This window comes from Aulonocara sp. 'chitande type north' Nkhata Bay, linkage group LG23, assembly GCF_057382095.1.
Source record: "Aulonocara sp. 'chitande type north' Nkhata Bay isolate Kocher_YH1m ecotype deep benthic linkage group LG23, A_spYH_male_GT1.1, whole genome shotgun sequence".
NCBI lineage: Eukaryota > Metazoa > Chordata > Actinopteri > Cichliformes > Cichlidae > Aulonocara > Aulonocara sp. 'chitande type north' Nkhata Bay.
The window spans coordinates 34,349,749-34,365,680 of record NC_141365.1 but is presented as its reverse complement, the minus strand read 5'-3'; the positions used below and the strand labels follow the sequence as shown (position 1 = coordinate 34,365,680).

General features: G+C 38.8%; 1 protein-coding gene across 1 annotated transcript; it reads right to left on the bottom strand.

Moving 5' to 3' along the window:
* Positions 1 to 96: 96 nt before the first annotated feature.
* On the bottom strand, positions 97 to 15,101 carry gpr137c (G protein-coupled receptor 137c). Its single transcript, XM_086281652.1, has 8 exons — positions 14,358 to 15,101; positions 7,356 to 7,405; positions 6,944 to 7,051; positions 6,653 to 6,791; positions 5,827 to 5,976; positions 4,256 to 4,381; positions 4,040 to 4,164; positions 97 to 3,950 (listed from the first exon to the last, which is right to left on the bottom strand). The coding sequence occupies exons 1-8, from the start codon at positions 14,730 to 14,732 to the stop codon at positions 3,668 to 3,670; spliced, it is 1,356 nt and encodes a 451-aa protein (XP_086137778.1). The 5' UTR covers positions 14,733 to 15,101; the 3' UTR covers positions 97 to 3,667.
* Positions 15,102 to 15,932: the final 831 nt, after the last annotated feature.

Below are 15,932 nucleotides of genomic sequence, written 5' to 3'. Positions count from 1 at the left end.
CTGCTGTGTGTACTCGTAGGCGAAGTCAGAACTGGTCAGATCCATGTTAGCAAACATAATGAGGACCTTCTATACATGAACGATTTCCATCTTAAAAACAGTGCAGTAGGCCTTTATTCAAACATGGTAGTGTTTTTCTTGCATACATCATTAGTGATCTCTTGCACAGTAGGTTACATTCATTATGGCCACAGATGAAACAATTCATAACATGAAACAGTTATCACTGCTTTTTTGTAGCAGGAAGAGCAAACACCATTTTTACACAAGTATTACTAGCTTCAAACGAAAATAGGAAACTGAGTTGTTGTGCACCGTTTCAGAAACATGCATTCTCCACTGCAGCTGGGCCAAAAAGAAAAATGAGAACTTCATTTCTTTCACTGTGTTTCAGAATATCCAGTATAACCTGCTGAAGAAGTGATGAAAGCATGAAATGCAATTGAAACGATTTTATTGCTAATTTGTTCCACAAAAGTGAACCAAACAGACACTTTCTTGCTTCCACCCCCCCTTTTGGTGGTATGAAGTTTGCATGGTCATTTACAAGTCTGTTGAAGTGTTCCAAAACCATGTGGAAACATTTTTTCTTTCAGTCAGAAGAGATTGAGGGATTCTGATTTGTGAGCCAGGTCATAAAGCAAAAAGGTTCCATTAAAAGTGAAGCTTACAGGCTGCAGTCTGTTATGAGATTTGGAACATTTGAAACATTATGAAGAACAATGGGGCAAAAAAAATTAACTGCATAATCTGTTAGACAGTAAAAATTAATGTAGAATAAACAGTAATGTAGAAAAGCATAACACACAGACTCAAATTACTTCACACACCAATTAGAAATTACATAGCCAGACACAATTAACATCATCATTCAACCTTTTCTTTTGTGCAAAAATATTTTCCTTAAGGAATGAAACTATTAGATATGATGACGTGATGGCACATTGATGTTTTCCTTTCCAAAAGGATAAATGGTAAAATACAGAATAAAGATGATTACTGAAGAAAATACAAGGTTTGAGAAGAAAAACCTACATTCAGGCCCTGAAAAGGGTTTTGTTTTTTTTTTTGTTTTTTTTTTGTTTTTTAAATTGAAGGTGAACTTCTTTTCTAAGTGCAAATCGTCGCCTCACAACTCGCAAAGAATTAGGTACCATAAAAGTTTTTGGTCACGTTTCACCGAACCTTTCCCTTCCAAACGAACAGTAAGGGCCAAGTTATAGTCCAATACTGGATGTAGGCCACATATTGATGATATAATCTCCTATGTATGATGTGAGATTGTGATTGAGATGAAGCTATGATATATTTTAATTCTTCTTCTCACATAAGAATATGTGATAGAATTTTTGCTCCAGTCTTACATTTTCACAAATTTTCATTGTATGATTTTGTCCAAGGTTGCCTGGATGTAGCTGTTAAAATTTGTATCCAAAATCAGCAGTTTCATCAACATCGGCATTCTCTAGAAGCCAAGCAGATTTTGTTGAAGTCTGGCTCGGGCAATAATCTGTTAAACAGTCTTCCTCAACCGGGCTGATTCTGTTGAGATTGATACCCATACAGCTGCTACATATAAATCTGACTGTTTTGGGGGTTTTTTCCTGGACATAACTCTTTTAAAAAAAAAAAAAAAAAAAAAAAAAAAAAAGGGGTGCCTATTACAAGTTAAAGAATCAATCTATGACTTCATGTCCACAACATATGTGACTTGTGTTGAAGTAATATCAGCCAAGTTGAACTAGCCCATATTTTTGTAATACCAATGTCAAACACAAGAGGGCACTCTGAGTCAATCAGGCAAGTCATTAAGTATGCATTCGTTTTAATGGCAATCTAGATGCCTCTTGAGGACACAAGGGTGTGGCTAAACAGAAATGTGAACCTAATTCAGTACACCTGTTGTTAAAATGCTGCCTCCTGGTGGTGAAAGTGCTGATTTAACTTTTCAGAGGGTAATGACAAAAAGTACCTTTAAATGTAACAGTATTTTGCAAGTTTTGAAAACTGTAAACTTATTTGACCCAACCAACATTACGTGCCAGTAAAGAAGTGGTTCAGCAGCTTAAAGTAGCAAGGTTTTTGATAGTTTTTGTACACCTTTCTGTTTGTGTGGTACAATTTAACGGAAACATTTTAACAAAAGTAATAAATTTGCCTTTAAAAACAGATTCCTACCAATCTGTTTGGTCAAGGAATTGGTTATGAAAACACATGAAGCTAAGGAATCATTAGCTTCTTGCATTTTCTTGGTCTCTGCTAATTTTCTTGCTAAACAGATTAACAAAAGTGTCAGCACTCTGTATAACCTAGCACTCGCTGAATCAACAGTCACTGGCAAATTAGCAAACGCTAATTCCTGTCAAAACTAGATCTTAAGAGTGATAAACATCTTGAAATGTCTTTTGCAAAAGTACATAATTTAGTTTTCATAGTGAAGAGATACTCCTATGTTTAAAGGGTTAGATTTTAATGGCCTAGCTTATAATGGTATTATGACAAAGGTTTGAACTTTCCCAAGAACATTCTCTATAGCATAAGAGGATTGTGAAAAACCATTCCCAGATCTCAATTGTGGGAACAAATCTCTGTCCAAAAAAAAAAAAAAAGTATGCATATGTAGGAATGTGTAGGCTTACAAGATTTCTGGTTTCTGTTCATAGTCCATTAGCCAAATAGCACTGGCCAGTTTAATTTGATTAGGCTGTTTTTGCATTCAGGTGAACCATCTGCGTGGCAAATAAAACAAGGAATGATAATTAAACTTTTTATTAGCTTCATCTTTTTTTTTTTTTTTTAATGTAACTACATCAGTACACAGTGGCAGGCACACAAAATATTTTTTCCTTGTTAGCTGCTAGCCACACCATTCTCTCCTGCAGCTAGCTTGTCAAAAGGTTTTAGCTATGGCTACAGCTGATGACTCTTGTGTTTGCGTAGCCATTTATTTAATAACGCTTAAGAAATATTTCACTTTCAGAAAAGTGCAAAGAGGTGTTAATGTGCGATAACTGCATACTGAATTGGTTCTTCTTTTGAAAAAGCCCACCTGCAGTGCTGTGCCCTTTCCCAACTTAGCCTACTGCCAATTAAAATAATTGCATTTTTACAATTCTATTGCAAAAACCGTCACATGATCCAAACAATTTGACAAGACGTCCCAAACTCGTCACTGTCATACTGTTGCAGATTCATGATTAGCCACTTTAGCTTACATACCTGCTTGATTATCGTATATATGTCAAAATAAATAGTGTCTGAGTGGAATTGACCAGGAAAGGGTGATGATTTTTCCCAGTCGATGATTGGTTCCAATCTCAAGAAGTTATTGACCAAAATATTAAACAGCAAAAAAGCATCTTCATTTGTAGGCATATTAGCCACTAGTGCTGCAAATTGTTCCATGGTTTCTGTTTAAAGATGGCTATCAAAAAGCAAGTAGTCATGGTGTGCCAACCTTATACCCCCACATTTCTCCAAAATTATTTGGCAAACCAATTATGATGCACAATTTGGTCCAGAGAAAAAAAAATTGTACAAGTACAAGCTATGACACTGTTTGTTAAGCAGAATGCAGACAAGGAAAAAACAAAACATTTTAAGTAATTAGTCCCTCTTCTTTCTTCCCCCCCCTTTTTCTTTTTTTTATCTTTATGACCACTCCACCTTAATTCTGTGGGGTGGTGAAATATGTCTGTGATCCGCAGTGATAATTCTGTGGCGTAGAATAATAGTTACTGTGATGGTGATGGTGGTAGTTGTTCTGGGGGGTGGAGTAGTAGTTGTGATGGTGGTGATGGTGACTCTGGATGTTTCCATAGGCAAAAAGGAGCGGCGCAGTGGAAGATGGTGGCTGCTGGGCAGATGACACCCCTGCTGCTAAAGGTGCATTACATTGGATGGAGCCATACCAACTAGATGCTCCTGGTTGGGGTGTGGTGGACAGGAGACTGAGGATGGGAGAGAACACATTTTTTTAAACGACGAGCTTAACATGATTTAAAAATGGTGACTTTTAACTTCAAATGTTCATACCCACCTGGCCCGATCAGTCCTGTTATTGATGCTTCTGGACAGGTCGTCATCGCTGTCGTACCGCCGGGGATTGTCAAAGAAATAAGCCCTGGAGCTGAAACTATGGCTGTTGATCATGCCTCCTGGAGCCTGAGAGATACAGACATATTTAAGTTTTGTCTCAAATTTACAACTTTTGAAAAAGTTTACATGAGACAGTATTTTTAACTTCTTAGTTTACCAGGTTTTGGTTGGGTCTCTGGACTCTAAAGAAAACCACCACTAAGCTGGTAGGCAGCAACTCCCAGAAGAACAGAATGATCCCAAACACAATGTAGGCTTCACCGCTGATCTCCTGTACGTCAGCCTTTAACAAGAACACGCTGTATTACAGATATTTTCTTTGACCTATAACATATTGAAGGCAGCAAATAACTGAAAAAAAATTAAAAATAATAATAATAATTTAAAAAAAAAAAAAAACTTAAAATATTGAAATAATAAAGAAGGCTGAGAAGCGATGGATACCACTCTGATATCAAAGTTCCAGTTTGTAGCTAGCGCCATGTAGCAATTATCGCAGCTTAGCCTAAATACTGGGAGCACGGAGAAACTGCTAGCCTTTATATATTTAAAAATATGGCTTCCAACTACCTACAAATTTACACATGTACCTTTTTTGTAGACAAAAAAACTCCAAAAGAAACAGTTAAAAATATTTACTAAATTACCAAACCTCAAGTTTCTATTCCTTTCAGTTTGTATGCTAAGCTAAGCTAATCAATTCCTAGCTCAAGCTAAAATAGTAGGTTTTAATTTTATTAATTATCTCATAAACATACGTTTAAAAAAAAATTTCCTTGTTTACGTAATATTAGAACAGATGGGTGGGGTCTCATGGAACTTAAAGAGAGGTTAAAACAGCATATTTCTGTCAGACAAATATCACTCATGAATCATGCAAAGCCTCTAGCACCCAATATGGAATGATATTGTCGGCCAAGATTAGGTGCATGCTAATCTATCATTATCAGCATTTATAATATTAAAAAAAACAAAAACAAAAAGGAGGTGAACCACCACCACAAAACCCCCCAATCCAAACCAAAACCCTTCAACCATGTTTTGACTGTTGATGTTCCATGCTGTATCCACCAGAGGGCAACCTTGATCATCATTGACAGCAATGCACATGTTTAAAACTAAGGAGAAAACAAGCTGAAACAAGTACTGGATTGGTTTATATCAGGTGGGCTATACTTAGTACACACTTATCGAATAGTTTGGCTAGTAATTTAGTGGCAAATAATCTTCATAGACAGAAATACCAAATAATACATATTATCATTAATAATAATAATAATAATAATAATAATAATAATAATATTCACACAATTGTTGTCTGTTATGTGTATGCGTATATCTTCTCGTGATGTAAACTGAAAGTGCTCAGACGCTACACAAAGGGATAGAAGAATATTAGACTGCCAGATTAAGGAAATAATATCAGATTACACTCCTGTTAGAGATCTGTTACTGTTTGTCGTGTGCAGTACCTGCCCACAAAATACACAATGGAATGATTTAAAAAGCTCTGTCCATCTCAAAGCCTGAACTCAGATGTAGGTCAGTTTACACAGACACATAGTTATTTATAGCAAACAAAGCCCTTTACCCCATTAAGTATCATCTTACCAAATCTCCTTAGATGGACTGTCCACACACACACACACACACACACACACACACACACACACACACACACACACACACACACGATATATCTATAACTTAACACACATGATACAGTACCTGATCAGAAACACTGTACCAGCCATAATTAAAGGGACTGAATCGGTCCTGTGGGGTCAGGGCCACCACCACCAGATTATAACAGGCTCTGGACATGAAGAGGAGAATCACCATGGCACCGATGGCTGTCGCTTGGCACACGGATGTACCCTAAAAGAAGAATTTCTGCACTTATTACAAGCTCACGCATCAGCCGGCCAGCTTTCCTGTAATGTATTGTCAGATGTGGGCCACCGATGTGATCCACCAGTACAACAGATGCTTTAGCGTGACAGAAATGTCTGACTACAGCCAAAGATTGAACTATAGGAGAGATATGATATTTTCTCATTGGATTTCTAAGGTTGTGTCCAGAGAAGCACCTTGTTCATTCATTCACTATTCCCTGTGTAAAGGTTACTTTATAGTTTTTATACTTTGGTAGTGTAAAATAATTTCAAATTTTGGGACTTTTGGGAAAGGAGGATAAAATATCTCAATCGCCCCCATGTGGCTGTTTGCAGAATAGCTGATCATATTTTTTTTCCCCTGATAAATTGTTTTTTTACGTTATAAAGACAGTTTATATCATAAAAACAATGGCAGACTCCTGCAGATGGGACGAAAATATGCAGGTTACAGTTTTCTTCACTTCCCAAACAGTGCTGTTGGAAAGTGGATGATCTGAAGACACTGAATGATCAGCATCAAAATTATTAATTCCTAATATCTCACATTGTTGAGTATTAACTGTATTTATTGATTAGAAGAAAGTAATATCAGTGTATCTAAAGAAAAAGCAGCTGAACAATTCATGCTTTTTTCTTTTCTTTTTTTCCCCTTCTACCTTTGACTCGAGATAAACGTTGGCAGATGACATCTTGGCGATCTTGAAGATGCACACAGCCAGAGATATGGCACACAGCACAAACAGACTGTCGTTGATCAGGACCCGGGCCAAGACTGCATGTCTGACACTCCCATCACTGGAAACACAGAGGTTATGCTAATGTCTTTAAATACTGGGATAAAATTCAGAATTAAAACTGTGCTATGAATGAATGTTTTCTCCGTTATTTTCAAGTAAGTAGAAAACATTCAATTGACTGTTTTGTTTTGATTAAAGGTTTTTGTGTACCTCGGGGATTCAGAGTGTTCAAGAGCTCCTTGCACTAACAGTGCACAAGTCAAATTCACCACCAGGAAAAATATACTGAGACACAGGAAGAACAAACGTAGGGGAACCCTGGAGAGGGAAACAGACAAATACAGACAGGCAGTAAAAGGATGGCCAAAAATGTGACGTTATTCACACACAACTTATTAATATTCATAGTGTTGAAGCTGCAATCCATCTGCGCGCGCGCACGTGTGTGTGTGTTTGTATAAAGAATAAGAAAGACAAAAGAGAGACTCTAGCCATTGGCAGAAGAAGGATCTTATGACTTATTCTGAATTCTGTCTTAAATAATCAAGGTTAAAGGGAATACTGCATAACTAAATGCAGTTTACTTAAAAACACAAATATTACAGATTAAAAAGAGACTTACTTGTACTTTGTGAGCTCTGGTGAATACTTGGCTTTAGCTTTAAACATCACCTGAGAAAGAGACAATGATATCACTTTTATTACAATTATAGGGCAGATACTGTACATTAACAGTGTACTTCCAGTCCATACTGTTATCATTGGCATTTAGTATAATAGCTTTGCATGCTGTAGCCCCCTCAGTTCAGCCCATGTCTCAGTTTAGCCCCTCAAGCTGACTTTCTTCTCATTGGCTGCCCCAATGATCGCAAATAAATGATTTAAACAACAGGTAGGTGGGGCTTCAGTGTTCACAGCTAGACATCTATGCCTGACCCAGCCATATTAGGGATACCCACTGTCAATTATATTATATAGAGCCAAGAAAAAGGTAATCTGTCTAAAACCGAGTTTAGAGCAGTTATAGTGACACCTTTTGGCTGAGCCAAAGATAAAGAAAAACATCATAGGGGCAAAGATGTTACTTCCACAGAAACCACTAACAGATATATGGACATATGGCAAGTCTTTTAATCCATGCACTGTTAGCTTTTCTAGTAAGACATAATTTGGACTTTCTAGCTGAAGGTTAGACAGGATCACATTGTGTGCTTTTCTTTTATATATTGTTGATTTTAGAAATTACATTTCTGTATGTTTGGGCATTTTATGACTCACTGATTATCACAGACTGTCCCTATGGAGCAATAAAACTGTTCTCTGACACAAGCAGAGCCAGTACAGCTGCACTTGCAAAACCTCTACTGGTTGGCAAGACTGTCATGTTGCTTTAAATATTATCAAATTGCAACATTCACATTGTAAAGGCAAACTAGATGTTAGCCAGAAACTAAATGCTAATAACAACTACTAACTGCTCTGCTGTATGCAGATGAGTAAATGAAAAATATGTCTATAGCCATCTCCCCCCCCCCCCCCCATTGACACAACAGAACACACTGATCATATAATTTAGAGAGTAGCAACACAAAACATAGACAAGTTCTTCAGGTTGGTCTTTAAAGGTATTTTTTTCAGTTACAGTGTGCACGGGTTAATAACATTTTCACCACTAAGGGTGATGTGTGCCGTTTTTCTTCTAACTTTTGATATTTCTTTGTTCTCTACCTACATTTATGTGCCACCAGTGCACATAATGTGCTCCCAATTATTAGCCTGTTTAACTCTTATGGTTCAAATTGGTACTGCATGACAGTATGACCCAGCCCCAGCTTAACTTGAGTCGATTACTCTCTACAACAACAGAAAGTTAAAGAGCCCCCCACCCCTACATGTCTTTGACTTTTACAGCTCTGGCTAATTTTATAAGCTAATTTTAGATAATTTTTAAACATAGGAACCCGTTAAAATACTTCACCTGTGACAATCATATTTTTGTAACATCATAAAAATTTGGAATATTCTTTAAACAGTAAAACAGCTAAAAATGAAATAAAATGATGTTAGCTGCTATGCAATGCTATGCTATACTATGCTAACTGCTGCACACAGCACAAAAACGAGCTAATAAACTGCTGAGACCTGCACTACACAAGCTATTGACTCTCAGCCACCTTGTTGCCAACATCTTATCAGTAGCTGCCTAAAAAACATTAACCTGTGCCCAAGTCCAGCTTAAAGGTACAAAAGCTGGAACACAGACATCCACTGATCAAGTTCACTCGCTCCTTGGAATGAGTCCCTTTTCATAGATATTTAGCAAAACAGTCTTTATTCAGCGATTATGAGGTACAAACAGGGAAACGCCAACATTTGCCTTTGAGCAACGTTAAATGAAATCATCATCCATTTCTGACATTACTATATGTTACATTTGCACTGGACACACAGGACACTGACCAAGTCAACGCTGAGTTTAAACACACACATGGACACGTACACACATTATCAGTGAGCCTTTTGTGTGAGAATGTAGGCCAGGAGGAGGTAATTGGTAACCTAGAAATGAAGCATCAAGGCAACAGATTACTACCAGGGTGTATACTTTATGTGCACTATGTTTCTGCATGTATGTTATGGAATTAAAAAATAAAAAACCATCTATATAAAATGTCCACTTATCAATACTTTGTCTTTATTAATAAGTAGACAATGAGAATAGTTCAATTTGTTATTGTGTTTTCTCTCAGCATAGGAAACTCATCACTACATTACACTTTTTGTAGGAAGCAGAAAAAAAATGTATAATAATGGGAAGTACATCACATGCCAGGAGTCACAGCTAACTCATCAGAAAGACACTATTTCCACACATGCATGTCACACAGCAGTTGCATGATAATATATCAGACCTCAGCTAAAGAGGCAAGTGAACATTAAACAGTGAGGTGGAAAAAAAAAAAAAATCATTCAATACTGTTTGAAAGAATCGGTCATGTGTTTCAATAGTAAAGCCCTGCAGATCTAAAGGTCTGTGATGATACTATGAAGCTCTTTTTAATGCATTTTCAGAAACGAAGTCAAGTTAAGTCAGAGTATTTGCTGAGAAATGAATGCCAGTCTATCGGCATAGAAAATACTGGGTACAATTTTTAGGCTCGCGTGCAGCTCTGTGCTCTCGTACAGGAGTTCTAACATGAAAAGCGACACAACACACATTTTTAAATACTGCTTTATGTTTAAGAACTGCCTTGCAAGATGGAGAAGTAGTATTTAGACTCTTAAATAAAAGCAATGACTCTGCAAAAGTAGAAATACACAAGTATTAGCATCAAAACATTAAAATACCTAAAGTTAAAATATTCACTATGCTGGGATATAAACATATCACTGGATCAGAATTCTTAATTTGGACCTTATTTTAATGGCGAGAGGATCTGAATTCCTCCTATTATGCTGCATATTTTCATAAGAATCTTATATATTAGCAGGTTTAAGTTTATAAATCTATAAAATGCTAAATATTTCAATTACAAATGTTACAGTAGCCCTGGGGCATTTGTCACGACCCTAAGAGGTCCATACCTGGACTCAAAGAATAATAAATTTCATTATTTTTGACAAGACATTTATCAGTTTGGTCATTTTTCAATAACAATAAGATTTTGTTTCATGTTTTTAAGTGTGGAGTTTTCTTAACAGTTTTTACAGTAAATGATATCGTTTTGTGGGTTTTGATAGTCAGCAAAATGACCCTTTATGAGTCCCTGTCACATGGTTAGTGAAGACGCTTCCAGTTAACCCTGAGTAAGTGTCTGCCATTGATTTCCAGCATTTTTGGCTTTTGTCCCATTTACACAAGACAATATTTGTCTGGGAGTTAATATTAACCAAAGCCATATTTCTGATATCCATTCATGCAAATTGTCACAAGGTAGTTTAATGCAGAAAACAAGCAATAAGCAATCGCAACCCACAAATTCCAATTCTTACCAGCTAACTCTGTTTTATTTTTTGTAACAAGCAAAGTGACAAATAAAGCTGAAAGTTTGTAAAATTATTCAATTCTTTACAAAGCACAGTTGAGTTCTTTGATGCTTCATTGCTGTGAGTAACTTTGCTTACATGCAGGCCAGCTGAGCCACCGCTGGCGTAGAGATAACAATGGTGGTCAAACAGAAGAAGTGAGCAAAAAGTGTTTTCTGCTATTACTGAGCCTGCAATAGTTTACTGCAGAGAGAGCTTTCAGTTTGAGCTGTATACACTATAAGAACATATGATTCAGATATATTACTCAAATCTGGCCAGACCTGGAAATGTTCATTCACTGGGCTGGCCTGTCACATGATATTCCAACATGGGTATATTTAAATTTAGATTTAAATCTATAGTGACAACAAAGCAAAACAAAACTATATGTGACATGATTCATTTTTGTTATTTCAACACAAGGAAATGTAAAGCTAATTTTATTCATATTAAAAAGGAGCATAGTTTGTGTGCATTTACACATAAGCAACAATGACTAATCAGCAGTCATAGGACACCATTGGTTTCATTACCAAACCTCCACTTAGCCAGTTGGATGGGCTTCCTTTTTACTCTCCCTGTATGTAAATGAGACATTAGTGAACCAGCCGAGAGTGTGGAGGTGCTTCTGACCAGACGTCAAACCACAAGCTGGAAATGTTTGTTCACTGGGCTGGCCAGTCATGTGACAATCCCAACATGCGTAGATGCATTTGGCATGGGCAGGTGTTAAACAACTGCGTCCGTGACAGCAAACAGGGACATTTTCTTGAGTCCAATCCACTTACTGCACAGGAAACACTAATGGAGGTTAGAAGCAAATGCAATCCACCTTCTGTCACCCCAGGACATGAACAGAGTCTATTTGCAAAGCTTTCAAAACCAACCCAAACTGCTTTTAACCAGTCCACCCGGAACATGTAGGCCAATGGTGATAACACTGGCCATATTTATTTAGCTGCGCATACATTTTTAGAGGGAACCCCTGCTATTTTAGACACCGCGTAATGAAAAACTGGCTATATCAAATTGATAGCTTTGATACTGTCACTTTATGACAAATATTTCAATAATAAGATTGAAGACACTTTTATATCCATCCATTAAGTATTGATGGAATATCACTATTACTATTTTTAGTAGTAGCAGTAATAGTATTGGCCAAGTATGACATTACAATTAGCAGCTGATTAGCTTAGCTCAGCATAAAGTGTGTTTAGGCTTATTAGCATAACAACTAAAACTGCAAGCCTTAGTTTCTCCAAAAGTAACAAAAACAATTAGGAAAGCTTAATAAACCAAATATACAAGAACATGTATTTTCCGCATGTAAGGTTTCCGCAATCAGAAATGTTCTTACATCTGAGAATGACCACTTCGCACTAATTAGCCACTTTAATAAGAATACCTGCTCTCATCCGCCAGTCACATGGCAACAACTCACTGCATACAGGCGTGCATGACGATCGAGACGACCTACTAAAGCAGGGGTGTCCAACTCCAGGCCTCAAGGGCCGGTGTCCTGCAGGTTTTGGATGTGTCCTTGATCCAACACAGCTGATCTAAATAGCGAAATGACCTCCTGAACATGTCTTGAAGTTCTCCAGAGACCTGGTAATGAACTAGTCGTTTGATTCAGGTGTGTTGATCCAGGGTGCTATCTAAAACCTGCAGGACACCGGCCCTTGAGGTCTGGAGTTCTCCACCCTTGTACTAAAGTGTAAACGTGAGGATGTATCCAAGAATGGGAAAGAAAGTGACTTTAAATGCTGCATGATTCTTGGTTTCCATATAGGCTGGTCTGAATATTTCAGAAGCTGCTGATCTGCTGGGACTTTCCAGCACAAACACCGAGTGCCACTCCAGTCTTTACCCCAACTTTAAGATAACAGGGTCTGAATTTGATGTAGACAACATGAAAACGTGGCTCAATCCTACCTTGTATCAACGATTCATGCTGGTGATGGGGTTTTAATGATGTGGGGATATTTTCTTGGCACTCTTTAGTCCCTATAATACCAATGGAGCATTGTTAAAAATGCTACAACCAACTTGGGTATTGTTGCTGACCATGTCCATTCCTTTATGACCACACCGTCCGCATCTTCTGATGTCTGCTTCCACCAGAATAACAATGATTTAAGCTTTGTAATAGGACAACTATGTGACAAAGCTGAAATACTCTTAAACTTGTGTCTTCGTCACCAGATCTCAGTGCAATGGAGCACCATTCAGATGCGGTAGAACAAGAGAATCTCATGACTTTGCAGCAGACAAAATCTTCAGCAACTTTGTGATGCAATCATGCCAATCTGAGAAATGTTTTCAGCACTTTGCTGAGTCTACGCCACAAAGAATTAAGGCAGTTCTGAATGTCAAAAGAAGATTCAAACTGGAACTAGTAAGGTGCACCTAATAAAGTGGCAGATGAGTCCAGCACGTTTTATCGTGCATTCAATGAATCTCTGAAGGTGAATTAATTGCTGCCTACACCTTTGATGCATGGTCCGCTAAAAAGTATTCATAATGTACAAGTATGTCTATGTGAAACACGTGATACTTGTTTATTGAAATACAAAGCAAACACTGAGCTACTGAATCTGATAAACTATCATGCAGCTCTGAATTCATGACACACAGAAGATGTATTATCTGTAAAACCTTTGACATACCATTAACCTTGTGCCTGTCCCTCTATGTAGCTCTTACTTTCTACAGGTGTGTCTTGTGATCTGTGCTTTCTGGTTCACCTGGTAAGTCTCTCTGTCTTTAGGCAAACCCAATCTCTTTCTAGGCTGTCCAATCACCCTATTAAACCTGCAGCACAGTTATACCTCTTTCCCCCCATAGAGACGACATTTGACGACCTCCACTGTACTCTCAATGACCAGTTTCGACACTTCAGAATATATCAATAAAGACTTGTTTTGATGACCATTTGAATGGTTTCTGGGTTTTTCCAAGCGTAGAGACCACCCTCACTAATTTCTGGTGCAAACAGTCATTTTGTTCTATATGCAGGCCTAAAATATAACAGCAACCGCTCAGTTCAGAAAAGAACTTCAAGCTACTCCTAATATTAGCTTGATGAGTTTGCGGTGTTAATATCTAGTTTAGAAAATCCAACATAATGCTCATTTTATGTATTTTGCTCCCCTTTAGAGTACAGAAGGCTCTCTTTAGGTTGGGCCTACCTACGGTTTGACTGTCCAGTTCCTCTCAGTGTCTCGGTCATATACACCCTGTGTTTGTAACATGTGGTTTAAAAAGTTAGCATGCCAATGTCCTTCAGCTCAAGCCTTCAAAGACAGGATTTAGTGACATCATAGTGGCAACAGCCATATAGTCTGTTATTAAAACTTTTCAAACTGGCAGCACAAGACCTTAAGAGCACTGGATCCTTCACTGATGATGTGTTTTTCCAGTCCCCTGTGACTGACATTTGCACTAGACAGGTGGATAAAGGCATCCCTGACCAACTGTAAGTGCTTATGCTTGCATTTAGGGCCAAAAGAAGGGAAAACTGCAGTGTCAGCAGTTTAATGAAATCTGGTATCTCATACAAACCCTGTACATCTCTCACACACACCCTTACCTGTGTGAAGTAGAGGTTGAGCAGGCAGAGGGTGAAGAACTGCAGGCAGACGGGGAAGCAGTAGAGCAGCCAGTAGGCCAGAGGCTGCAGCTGGTTGGCCTGCACCACATTTTTAAAGTAGAAAGAGAAGAGCGTCGTCCGCAGCGCTGCCCACAGCAGGCACAGAAACAGAAACACGCTCTGATAGCTGAAACGCTTGTGTCCGTAGTGCAAAATGAGCCAGAGCTGCAGGTAGACGAAAACAAACAGGAGGGAGTAGAGGACGGTGTAGACGGCAGTTAGACTGAGCTCCAGTGCTGGGGAGACTGCAGCTCCGGAGGACTCCTTCAGTGAGGTAAACAACTGGGAATGAACCTCCTCTCCTGCCGAAAACATCTCCGCCGGCGGCTCGCACTAACACATGAGGTGCAGTGAAGGCGAACACACTTCAAAGTGGGTCAGACCTGGGCTAAATTCACTGTGGGTGACAAAAAAGACGAGGGGGTGCGGGTGAAAAATTGCGAGAAAAGCAGTTTATTCTGAAAAGAAGTGGCATTGTGGAACTGCGCTGTGCTTTAAATTCGCTACGGGTCTGAAAACGGAAAAAAAAAAGGCTGGATTTAGTTTTTTCTAAAGCGCCAGGTTAGAATAACAAGACAGAGGAGAAAGAAAACAAGAGAGAGGTCCCCTTGTGATTCTCTGCAAAGCTGCTCTCTGCAAAAAAACAACTTGAGGGGGGGGGGAACCTCCAGATCAGCTGTGATGCAGTTATATAGACCCGCCCCCTCGGTCCCAATTAACAGGGAAACTGGCTCTTCGCAGGCCGCCATCTTGGCTCCTCACCAGCCTTGTTTTATTGGAAAACATCTGACTCCTGAGCCGGAGGTTGTAGCTGTTTTCCGAACACCCATAAGTGAACGTCAGTGGCACACCCACATTATCAGAACACCGCTTCATTGGCTCATCAGGCCGCCCAACCTCCAGAACTTCCTTCCTTCATTGAGTGACGATGATGTCAGCTGCGGAAGTTTCCGCCCCCTGCGCGTGTGTGATTGGTGATTTGCTCAAGTCAAAACCCTTCCACAATGTGTTTGGTTCAGGGATGCCAGTGGGTGTCTCTCGCAAGCAGATAGATAGATAACAGATAGATACTGTTGGCTGAAAGTTGGGTAAAGGAAAAAGTCAGAGGCACCAAAACGTCTGTGGTTTCAATATAAACGCACATGCTAGCTTTACGTTAACTAAAAAAAAGAGAGAGCAGCCTGTAATTGTTTTTCTATTTTGTTTTCAAGAAGTCACAGCTCCTTTTGTCTGTGAAGGTTCTCAGTCATCCAGGTCATCGTAGTCAAAGGAGCTTGCAAAGTTCTAAGGTCAAATGGTGGAGAGTCCCAGATATAAACCTAGTGGAAGTAACCCCCCACAGAGGGACAAAAACCCGAAACTCTGGCTGATTGGGACCCACACCCAGTTTCACACCTTGGCTCAGGGGATTAGAGGATCATCAGGGGGTCCTTTTGTCCCTCTGTGGGGGGATTCTCCCACTAGGTTTATATCTGGGACTCTCCACCATTTGACCTTAGAACTGAAGAAGCTTCT

What these genes read in the sequence shown, in the direction of transcription:
- gpr137c (XM_086281652.1), bottom strand. Translation starts at nt 14,732, where the DNA reads ATGTTTTCGGCAGGAGAGGAGGTTCATTCCCAGTTGTTTACCTCACTG. An exon ending in TCAACCTCTACTTCACACAG is followed by an intron (nt 7,406 to 14,357) that starts GTAAGGGTGTGT and finishes TCTCTTTCTCAG; the next exon opens with GTGATGTTTAAAGCTAAAGC. An exon ending in GAACACTCTGAATCCCCGAG is followed by an intron (nt 6,792 to 6,943) that starts GTACACAAAAAC and finishes CTGTGTTTCCAG; the next exon opens with TGATGGGAGTGTCAGACATG.